At 37.3% G+C, this 12,220-nt stretch overlaps 1 protein-coding gene across 1 annotated transcript in view; it reads left to right on the top strand.

Moving 5' to 3' along the window:
- PARP8 (poly(ADP-ribose) polymerase family member 8) overlaps nucleotides 1-12,220 on the top strand; it is a 120,241-nt gene that overhangs the window by 66,918 nt on the left and 41,103 nt on the right. Inside the window, exons 7-10 of the mRNA XM_014964858.1 lie at nucleotides 3,117-3,211; nucleotides 6,682-6,742; nucleotides 7,803-7,893; nucleotides 10,819-10,885. Coding sequence (XP_014820344.1) covers nucleotides 3,117-3,211; nucleotides 6,682-6,742; nucleotides 7,803-7,893; nucleotides 10,819-10,885 — 314 coding nt within the window. The remainder of the gene's footprint in view (nucleotides 1-3,116; nucleotides 3,212-6,681; nucleotides 6,743-7,802; nucleotides 7,894-10,818; nucleotides 10,886-12,220) is intronic.

Genomic DNA, 12,220 nt, shown 5'->3' with positions numbered 1-12,220 from the left:
CCAGTGCCCAAATGCATGAACAAATATTAACGCTGCCTATGAGATATGAACACAAAGAGCAGCACATCCCTTTGCAAGGCATAAGAGAGCTGTGTAACAGGCAATACTGGTTAGAATGTGGTTGCCTTGTATTTGAAGTGGAAACTACATTGCGTTGAGATTCTTTTAAGGTAATACATTTAATTGAAGGAATTATAACTGGCAAAAGAAATGCAATTAGACCACCGATAAAAGTAAAATGTCCCATCTTTGTGAATGTCTCGAGTATAGAATATTCAAAAAACAAAATAAAAACAAACAAAAAGACATCATAGAAAGTATATTTAACAAGAGAGAAAAAAGGATATTTTTAATTTAAAATTTCGTAGTAAAAAAGACAAAATTCTAAAGAAGACCTGTAGAATTAAAGAAAATATCGGGGACTCGGGAAATAAAAAGGAAATAAAGTAACAAGCTAAATCCCTATTTTTTCAAGAGTCTTTTTTTCAAATAAAGTGATTGTAAGAGTTATTAAGTGAGCACCAGGTGTATTGGGAAGACAAAATTGTTGACTGTAGAAGTGGGAAACATGCAGGGTGAGCTACTTCATTTGAGACACGGGTGTGCTGTGCCCACAGAGAAAGGGGACAAAAATACTCAGAAATACAGTAACTAGAGGGACTAGATGCCAGACCAATTGTGTGTAAAGCAGTTGGTGAAGATGAAGGTCAGGGACAATTCTTAACATTTCTAAGTGGTTACAGCTGGAAAGACAAGAGAGCAGCTGATGATGAAACAAGGACCGTGGAAGATGGAAGTGGTATTTGATGGGCAGTGAAAACAAGATACGACCTTTTGGTCATAAAGTAAATGTTTGTATCCGCTTCCTAGGCACCTGCTTGTAATCCTCCCTAAGGATTTAATGGATAAATACTTTAAAGTAGCTAAGTGATTCAATAGCCTAAGTCCTATTGATTTTCAATGGGATTTAGGTTTGTAAATCACTTAATCTCCTCTAAAAATGCAACCTTTTGTCATTATGTGGGTCAAAATAATCTGAATCAAGTCTCAGATTAAAAACTGAGACTTTCTGAACAGAGACCCTTCAGACACAGCAAAGTTATCAGATTTTTTAGCTTTTATATTCACTTTCTCTGAGACTCTTTGTTAATTCTTGCTTTGAATCTCTATCTTCTACATTTGCAAATGAGAACAGGAGATTGAAACAGTAATACTACTGCCTTTGGCACTCTCTCCCTCTTTCCCTTGTGCTTCAGTTACAGGACATACTTGCAAATGCAGGTATACAAAACGCTGGCAGTCTCCTCTCATACATCTCTGTCTCTGTGGCACTAATTCAGGGCTGGAAAATACCATACTGTGGTCTTATAGATTGCCAAAACGCTGCTTTGTTTCCTTTTTGAGTTCATAACCTTTTACAATCAGAAAATAGATTGGAGAAAGCATTATGTTGAGCAGTTCAATGTTCTGCATACTGTTCCTGTTGGATTTTTCTACTATTGATACATAAAACTGATTTTAAAATGTGCTTTACAACTGACAAAGGTGGCAGGTGCACCACAGCTACAATTTGTGAAATGATTGCTGTGCTCTCTTTGGAAGCAGGACAGCAATTATTTATGCATCTTTAAAGAATTCATCTTTGAGTAATGAGCATGTAAAAAGGATTGGTTTTCTCCTTGCTGAAGTGAAAAAATAAAAATTATAGTAAAGATGTGCTACCCATGCTCTTCTACTTGGAAAATTGTTCTGCCATGCCTGCCCAAACAAAGGAGAGATGCTTGGCTTATATCCTTCTGGTCATGTATATCATTTATATCCCTAATAAACACATGCCGATGCTATGCTAATGAATTCTATGCCCAAGTCTAATAAAGTTATTCTTTGCTAATTTTCACATGTAAAAAATGACCAGCTGATTATTATTTGAATTCCATTGAAATTTATTTCATTAGATTGAAAAGTTCATCACCAGGTACCAGAGCTGAAAGAGTCACAGCACTGATCTCGTACAGATTTGGATGTACAAACAGAAGGAATGGCACTACATTTAGATATGGTTCCACAATAGCAAGAACTTTCTGCAGGAGTTTCTGTATAAGGAGAGATATATATGTGCATTTAAAGGGATAAATTACACTCTTGTGCTTTGCTCTCTGAATTTGTTAAATCCTACTCTAATTTCTGAATCTGTCCAAATCTAGGGAGTTCATGGACTTTTGTGGAATTACGGTCATTCTAATTGTTGTAAAGAAGTAGAATTAGGTTCACACAATCAGGAGCATAATGCTTAATGAGAAAGTAGTAATAGACTGTGAATAGATTGGTACAAGCAGTAAGGTCTTTGTAGAAGATAGGAGGATATTAATTATTTTGACTTCATGCAGTCCAACCAAACCAGCTCACAAGTTTTGCTTTGTAGTATAAGCACTAATGACCACCTCTATTTTTCATGTGGAGTTTGAAAAAAATGAGGGTGATGTGTCTCTTTACATGTCTCTTTACACCTTCTCTGGTAAAATGCTTCGAATGGGAAGGTGTTCTTTAATTTATTTTTTTTTCATCTGATAGCATTGCACTGGTGGATAGAATACAACCAATGTGTAGACTGAAAACATAGTACACATGCTGAGACACATGGTATATAGAATAGTTTCATGCTTCTCTTGCTGAGCCCAAGCCATTCTGTCTCTAATATATATGAGAGTGTGACAATAAGCAAGAGGGAACAAACCTTTCTCCTGTACAGGCTGGACCGGGATGATATGACTGGGGAGATCCAGTTCTTCTCAGTCTTAACAGTTTTGAAATGCACAAGTGTCCCAGAACAAACCCCAGGACAAGACCGGACAGACAAATGAGTCCTTCGCAGCTTCTCCTCCCACAAACAGGAGTGGGACCCTCAAAAAATTGCAATGCAAAGCAGTTTGCAAATCCCATTGCTTAGCAAAGCTAGACCAACTCAGTGCTTCAGGTTATCAACACAGTGTCCTTTCTGAGCATGGCATTAGGGAATCTTTACACAGCTTATTTTGCAGAGGGAACTTTGAAGACCCTGGGTAAGATGCCAATAATGAAATAAATAAGAATTCCTAGGATTATTTTTTTCCCTGTAGGTTAGCTATGATGGAGAACTTCACAAGCACCCACAGCTGGAGGCTGATTTGACAGCAGTGAGAGAGATCTATGGACCTAATGCAGTATCTCTCAGGTATGTCATTGACTTTTCCTTATTGCAGAACCTTTGATGTTTTGGAGATTGGGTTCCATGGAATAACAATGGACCTTACCTCACTGCCAAAGCACAAGTCCTTCTAGTGATTTCTGTTTTTTGTGTGGCAAAAGGAAGGAGCACTGCTAGCTACCAGTAATGCTGATCTTGGTTTTTTGGGGTTGAGTACTGATGCAACTGGCCGTGCTGACGAAAAGCCTTGGGATCCTGTTCTAAGGCATCATCGTCTTTTGCAGTTCAGTCTGCATTTGATCAGGCTGTTGTATTTTCTTGAAAATTGCTGTTCAGCATTACTCTAAAACCTTGTTAAACTTCTTTTCTGTCATATTCTCTCTTTTGCCCTGGAGGTGAACAAGAGTAATGTTAAGAGATTTAGTAAATATTTTCCCTAGGGAAAGATTGAAGGAATTGAATTTGTCTAGTCTGGAAAAAGATGAAGACATAATAGCAGTTCTTCAAAAAAGTTGTTTGTAGGTAGGAGTGATCAAATGTTAGCTATTGTCATCATGAGAGAGACAATAAGAAACTGGCTGTGTTAGCAACAAACAAAAATTTGATTAGATTTTATGAAAGCTTTTTCATTGTGGAAATCTGAAGTATTCTACAGAGGGAAGTGGTGGAACTCAGTCAGAGGTGGATTGCAAAGCGTAATTACACAAAAATTCTGTTGGGCATATATGAGCCTCATGATTCTGCCATAGAACATAGCTGTATGATATTTTTAATACACTTCAGGTCTTTTATAACTTCATTTTCCATCTATGCAATTTTAATAATTTCACAGAATTAACATGTAGGCAAGATGTAACAGACCTGTCAGTTGTATTACAAGGAAAATATCAAAGTTGTCATTCAAACCAAGTAATAAAATACAGAGAAGATAATAACCTTAGGCATACATATATTGCAAGTAATAATACCCATTAACCTCTAAATAATAAGCTCTGTTAGTTTAGTCTAAGAAGAGAAAGCATGTACACAACTATAGTGTACTATACTTTTTCAAATTAAGTGGAAATTTCATTACATTTTGAGGACCTAAGGAATTGAAATCCAAATAGTTGTATATGGGTTTAGGAAATGAATGAGAGAAATGTTTAGTTGCCAAACTGGTAACTATGAAATTGAGAACACCTTGATAATAGGCTCCCTCAAGCTCCTAAAATTGAAACATTATATGTAACCTTTCAAAAACTTTAATGCATCTAATTTATTAAATCAACTGTTTCATTGGAAGCATTGTGATCTTCTTGAACTCACTGTAGTAGAAATTAGCATCTGTGGCTCTGTTTTGAAATGGGGAAAACTTCAATGGTTCTTCCACTCTGTTGCAGTTGAAAATACTCATAAATTCTTGGAAATGACAAACATATTGTTAAGCATTCAATTACATCTCTCTCCTGCAGCTCCACTTCTCTGGGGAGAGAGAAGTCTATTGGACAGTGACAGCCACTAAGATTTGTATTTCCTAGACAGTTGACCCTCTTTTAGTAGTCACTTGCTGTCACAGCCAACTGTATATACAAATGTGAAACTCCTGTACCTGCATGCTTTTCACCAGTGCCATTTGAATTCTGGCCACCAAAGCTTTAAGAAAACCCTCTGGACTAACTGGTCCAAACTCTTCAGTATCTGTTTATATTGCTTATGCATTGATGGACAGGGGACCTCTCGGAGCTTCGAAATCAAGATGTGTTCAAGGCAGCGTATCATAAGCTGCAGGTGCTGGAAGAAAACATGATTTCTTCCCCCTCCTTTCCACTTGGGGAGGTAAAACCAGAGTCAGCATCATGTGTCTAAAACCCATTTTCTATGATGGCAAAGGAATGGGGGCAAAGGGATTTCACTAAGTATGGAAATTCCACAGTTACTACTTATTTTTATGCGATCCTTTCTTCTAGTAATATTTCTGTGATTCATTAGTTCAACTATGCTTCTGTTTAATATATAAAATTATGCTTATTGACAGCCTTTTGAATCTCAGTCATGTAACACCAGCTTGTGTTCATAAGTATTACTGGAGAGTTCATAGCAATCTGGTTTTTAGATCTTCTGTAAAATTAACAAAAATATCCGGGGCCACTGTGGTGTAGGACAGTGGCTAACCTATTCAGCAGGTGGAGAATTTCACTGTTTCAAAGCCAGGTCTTCAGTGAGCTGGTCAGCGAACACCCATACATTTACCTCTGGGTGAGCAGACCCTGGAGCAGCTGTCAAGGTGGCTGGGAAGCCTCAAGGTAATACAGCCTGGCCAGCCGTTGACCTGCCCTGTGTGCCATGTGTAGACACAGCTGATTGAGAGAGAGAGACTTTTGTTTTGCCCTTACCAGAGAGAACCATTGGGATGGCAAGGTTTGGTGGAAGGGATTCCCTCCACTGAACTTCACAAGAGGTCAAGACATTTCCAGTGTGAGCCAGGTCCTACCGTGGACACTTTGGTAGAAGACAGTTACATTCACAAAAATATTTTTATATTTCAAAATTACCTTACCGATTTATTTATGCACAACTGCTACTGTGCACTGGCTTAGTCTAGTTTATTAGAAAAGCATGGAAGTCACTGTGAGAACAATGATATAAATGCAGTGTAAAGAAAAAAATTTAGTGACTAGAATCTAGTCTGTGAAAAATGGGAGTGATTGCACTTTAACAGTATTGTCCACTCAAGTTATTTAAGTGACAGGAGAGCATTTTTTTACTTAGGTGTATGAATGCATATTTTCTAGCCTTGTTTTTCAGAAGTCTTCAAGTACTTTGAGGGAGGGCAATCAGAATGAGTCAGAAAATAAGAGGCAGAAAAGTCAGACTTTAAATGTAAGATTTCAGATGGTAATGAAACATCTATGAAAACAAGTTAAATCTAAACCTTGGGGATTCCAGCAGTACTACACATAACAGATAAAATTAGGTAGCTATTGCCTTGGGTGCATTACAGGGCAATCTTTATGTTTTGACAAACAAATGCTTGAATGTATGAAGCAATCCCACAGGTATAATATGCCACCCTCTAGGCTATGTTGTGTTTGTCTTCAGTAATTTTTCTCAAGCCTCTCCTTAGGTTACTGGCTGTTAACCTGAAATACATTTGAAAATTAACTAGGATTTTCTTTTGTCATAAATACAGGAGCAGCATGTGACCATTATTGTTTTCGTGATTTATTTGTGGTATACTCGAGGCAAAACTACATAGCAGGAATGGAGAGATAATTTGAGGGAATTAGTAGAAAAAAAGATTTAGCCTGTTTAAGCAGGATCCACTGAAAGTTCGTTCCAGTGCAGCAGATGGTCGCCCACTGGGGATATTGATCCAATCTATGTAAATGTGTGTTTTATAACTATTCTGATTTTACAGACAAGATTATCCTTTATAAAATCTTCCCTGTTGTAAGTACTCCTGGGCTGAGGAGTATCTAAAAGAGCTCTAATGTAATGTAATTCTTTCCTTTCAGGGAATATGGAGCCATTGATGATGTAGATATTGATCTGCATATTGATGTTAGCTTTCTTGATGTAAGTAATCTAATCACAGAACTACATAATGAACATTAATACCCATTTAATTCTGCTACACATCAGACTCTCTAGACAACCACTGAGACTTTCCTTTTTTGGAGACTTGATCTTCACAAGTGCATGTCACATTATTGGTTGCTACGCAGTGGAAAGGTTTCCTTTTCCTTTTATGATCACACTGTTAAAATGCTTTGTAGGCTTTTATTTACTGCATGTGTATTGCCTTTCAAACATGCTTTGTGATTCATAAATGTTTTAACTAATATAAATGAAATATATTTCTTTATTTGCTATCCTAGACATTAGTTAGGTGAAAGCACTTCAGAGAGTCCTGGAGGGAAGAAGACCTTGGCTGGAGCTCTCCTGTGTGCTTCTCAACATCTGCACCTGATTAGGGGGAGGCTTGAGTGGCAAAGGAGACGCAGGACAATGGTGCTGTCAACTGGCAGCATACCTTCTGTAACAGTTATGCAGTCGCTAACTCCACACTTTCTCACCTCATCTGTGCAGTAGTTTCCTGTCCTCTAGATAGAGAATAAAAATAAGTCCTTCTAGGGGCATCATTAGCTTCTGCACAGATATGTCATATTCTTAGGTCAGCGCAGCACATAAAATAGTTGTTCTTGAGCTTTCCTAAAATTTAAGAAAATCTGATATTATCATGAATTATTTTAATCAGTCTTAAGGCGCAAAAGTTTCCTTTGCCATGTGTTATAGAGTGAGTTTTCTATCTTTATTTGCTTCTTTGCCTCTCAACTTTGAAGCAGTATCTCGTGATAGGTGGGAAGGTATCTGCCTGCACTGTAGATGTAGTATTGCATATAAAGCTGTGCTCAGTTTAAATCAGCATACAACTGGAAGCAGCCTAACACTGCTCTTGGGGGCATCAGCAGGCAATGGTTAGTTCTAACTCTCAACTTTAAAGTTGGAGTAGGAATTCCACAACTGGGTAAATGGATGGATGGTGTTTATAGTAACCCTAAGGTAGATTGACAAAATGCAGCATTTCCTCATGATGGCTAATAGTGTCTCTTGTTTTCTTTTTTTCTTGAACTAGGAAGAGATTGCTGTGGCCTGGGATGTAATTCGCACAGAGCCTATAATAGTGCGATTGCACTGTTCACTTACACAGTACTTAAATGGTCCAGGTCAGTAACTTGTGTATTCTTCACGTGCTTTGTATGGTGTCTCGGTCCGAGCCATGTGCTAGGTGATATGTGCTCATTAACTGCCAAATCTTTGACCCTGCATGTGTTTACTGCTAAGAGCAGTCCTACTGGTTTGAAATTATTTTTACATATATTGGGACCTCTGGGGCCTCAAAAATGACGTGGGCATCTAATTTAAACTTTCATAGGTTGATTTCCTGGTATCCTTTGAAATGCAGCTGCTTCCCATAGGAACCAGGGTTAAGGAATAAAGATCTACAGTTTCTAATATGTGATTTCCTTATTTGAAAATCGGGGGTCATCTGCAAACATGAGATATTACTGATAAGGTATACGTACACAGACCTGTGCAGCACAGTAATAAGCCCTTTTTCACATACTTTTGAAGAATCAGGCAAGATAGTTATCTTTTCAACTTCTGATTCCTATACGACCGTGTGCACTCTGGGAATCTTTAGGTTTCAATGAGTTGTTAAGTGAGTAAATCTTCCTCATAACAGTAAAAATGGTCAAACCCCTGAAGAATCAACTGATTTTGAAAATTTGGAAATATTCATATGCAAGAGTCAATTTCAGATATATTTTTACAGTGGGAAGTCAGAAGTAAGTTGCATTTGGATCATAACTTCCCCAGCTTAGGAGGCTTCTAGTGAAAGCTGTCCATTCAGACTTGTATCTGTGGGAGAATTTTGCCTCTGGGAAATAAATAGATATTTCAAGCCATAATATGTTCAGCATAATCTGTCCCAATGAGCTATTTTTATAGGATAAGTTGCCTGCTGGTGCTAACTATAAGTTATACGCTGTTCATTCAAATAAGCATTTCATTAGGTCAATCTTTTTCTTTTTTTTTTCTCTTGCTTGACTTTGGTCTTTTTGTCTGTATTTTACTGCTTCAATCTTTTTTGTAGATATGCAGATCTTAAAATATGTATTCGCAGGTAGCAGTGTTAGTATTCAGAATATTTCTATCAAAATGTAATTTAAAAAATAAAAAAGTGCATCAAATAAGAGGAGGTGAAGCATGAAGACCAGTTTGCAGTAAGAAATGATCTAGTGAAATGAGAAGTAACAAGAAGCCATCTTCTGCACTGTTGACAAGGTTAAAATGGGAAGCTTAGTTCCCAGTCCTGCAGCTGACTGATTGCGGGAGTGCCTGAGTATCAAAAAAGGCAAAATCAGAGCCAGAGGCAAGTGCTTCACTTATACTGGTTTTATGAACTCAGCTGCTGTCAACCATATTTCTTTATTTACCAGAAAGGACAAAGATATCCACTATCTTTTGTGTTACCAGAAAGGACAAAGATATCCACTATCTTTTGTGTTAATAAGACCCTTTCACTCTGAATTCCTCTTCCTCCTTAAATATGTTGTTCTGAGACTACCGTGGCATAATTTTATGCTACCTCTTTTTCTCCTGTAGTACTTTCTGTTGATTGATAAACAGAAATGCAGTATTCTCCAAAGCATTATGGGGCTATTTGTACCAATATATAGCCATGTAATACCCTGATTTTAGGTGACAGTCATTCTTCTAGTTCATAGCTTCTTGCTTTATTGTACCTGTGGGAAGTTTCTCCCACGTGCCTCAGAAACCTGTCTTAGATGAGGATGAATCAGATTGTGGAGGTACCAGACTGTCTTCTCTGGCTGTACAGCTTAGACAGCAATTGTAACCTAGATGTCAGATTTTAAGATTGCTGGTATGATTTTAAGATTGCTAGGTATGATGATTCTTGTTGAAAATATTACCCCCCAACCATGTCTCCTAAATTTGACAATCTAACGACATCGCTACCCCTAATCAAATCATTCATCCCTTTTGAAAAAAATCATCAGTCTGTTTTTAAAAGATGAGGTTATATTTGAAAAATAACCTTAGAGAAAAGGTATCTACAGGGCTTTGAACTAAGTGAAATTGAATAGCCAGGTTAGATATATTGTATTTTAGTTTTAAATTTAATTTATTTAAAAAAAATTAAAGGATAAACTTTGACATTCTGAAGAAAGTCTGGCTTTCTGAATGATCAGAATAATACAGATTTTCAAATACTGATTTACTTTTTCTAATAGAATTTGAAACAACCCCAGATTTTTTGTCTTCATTTCTTTTTTGTTTTACTGTGGTCATTACCACCTTATGTAATACAAAGTATAAAGTCTATTTGGGCTTGTAATATGTGTTGGCTGTTGTCCTGCCTTGAAGACCTGAGGCTCTCTCAACAAGTGCTGGTTTTCATCTCCCACTTCTATCCAGCAAATGTTATTAAAGGATTTTAGTGATACCAGGAGATAATTTCCAGCCTTCACCCTGCACACTTTCAGTTTTCTGACAGATGAATATGGATATACCAATGTTAGGACAGGTCTTGAGAAAAATTCAGGGTAATTCTTGGCCACTGGAATCCATATATCAGGCACTTAGATGACAGTTATGGATCTTGTGTTAAAATGCTCTAAGAAAGAGGCAGTTTTTATGGCAGTTTTCTTCATAGTCACAAGAAATGTAGTGTGTGAAGAAAGGCTACTTGCTTGGAAAAAAATTTAAGAGATTAGGTGACATGAATTAGCAGTCCAGATATATTTAATCAGATGCTGCTCTCTAGTACTTGCAGTATATAAAAACAAAAGCACATTTATGTAATTAAAATTAGTGGGAATTTGGAGAATTCAATTTCTAAGTTACTTGTTTGTAAAATAAATAATTCATTGGGTGATATTCCCAAAAGGACCATTCGTTTCTTAATAGGCATAGATGACATGTTCACTTGCACCGTTGCTTCAATGGCATTTTCCATAGTGAAAGTCCAGATATAACAGGGTCATTAAGTATGACTTATACGGTCATGAGTTCTTGATTATTGCTGTAAGTTCATGTATCAACAATATCTCCTTTTTCCGTAGTGCCAACTGTGGATGTATTTCAGATCTCTACTAAGGAAAGATTTGGGCTGGGACATCAACTGAAAAAGTAAGTCTAGAAAAGCTTAAACCCCTGTTTTTAAGGAGAATATCACACTCTTTTTAGTTCCTGGACCGTGCCAAGTAGGATAGAATTCACAGGTTGTCAGGTTGGTTGAATCAAAGTGGTTTGAACTTGTTTTTTTTTCTCTGAATAAAAAATAACAGGATTTGCCTTTTTAAGTTCAGTCTTGACAGTTGGGAAGAACCGGATTTGTGCTGCCTGCCAGGGTTTTCTGTCACTTTGTTGCCAGTTAGGAAATAAGCTACAAAAGTTCAAAAGACTGAAGCTAGGAGTGTTCCATTTCATGTCTCTGGTTAGATGGTGAAGCATTGCGGAGCAGGAATCTTTTTGAGCATCATGTATACCCTGAGGGGGCTATACTTTCATGGTGGTCTTTAGTATGTACCACATTAATTAGGCCATCCACTTTTTGAGGACAAGAGGGAAGAATAGTTGAACAAATTAGCAGTTTCATGTGTTCATGGTACAATTTACTCTAATAAAATTTTGCAGAGTCATCTTTTCACATATGGTTGTGTAAGTGTAATAGAACGACAAGAATATAGGCTTTACTATCTGACCATGACAACATTAAGAATCCCTTAAGAAAAAAAAAATCTTTTGCTGTCTGGTGTTTAAAGAAATTCAGTACACCGGTTTTATAATCTTAACAAATGAAGTAATGTTACTAAAATCCCTATGGTCCATGAATTTGAAGAAAAAAAATTAAAATCTCCCCAGACATGATCCGTCCCTGAAAACATTTCACTACTTAACACTGTCTCTGATTTGTGCACTGGGTAATTACTAAGGGTTCCCATAAGACATTTTCAAGGACAGAGCTGTATAATTTACGGTTGAGCAGAAGTCAGAATACCCATGAACCCCATGGCCTCTCATGGCTTTGGCAACAGGAGATTCATCCCTGAAGATTCACTAAATTTTCAATAAAGTCCATACCAACTTCCACTTGACTGTATCACTCAAGGACCCCCACTGCTAGATTAGTCACAGAGTGCCTTGGACGGAATTATTGAAGGTCACCTAGTGCAACATCCTGTTCCAAGGAACACTAAATTCAAAGTTAGATTTCACTCCCCTAACTCAGTTAGAATGTGAAGAGTGCCTGAGACTCAGAGCCTCAGGCATCTGAGCTGTGAAATCTCCAGCCTTTAATGGACAGCCTATTGTATTTAACCACTTTTCTGGTGGATGTTTTCCTTTTATAGCCTTTATGATTTTCAGCTTTTCTTGCTACAACTTGTGACCATTACCTTTTGCTGTCCATCTTTGGGAAGTGTCTGGCCCTGTCTTCTCTGTAAACCTTCTGTAGGTAGAGTA

This window comes from Calidris pugnax, unplaced genomic scaffold (genome assembly GCF_001431845.1).
Source record: "Calidris pugnax isolate Ruff unplaced genomic scaffold, ASM143184v1 scaffold273, whole genome shotgun sequence".
In the NCBI taxonomy this organism is placed as follows: Eukaryota; Metazoa; Chordata; class Aves; order Charadriiformes; family Scolopacidae; genus Calidris; species Calidris pugnax.
The sequence above is the reverse complement of the archived record's forward strand: the minus strand, read 5'-3'. Positions and strand labels throughout refer to the sequence as shown.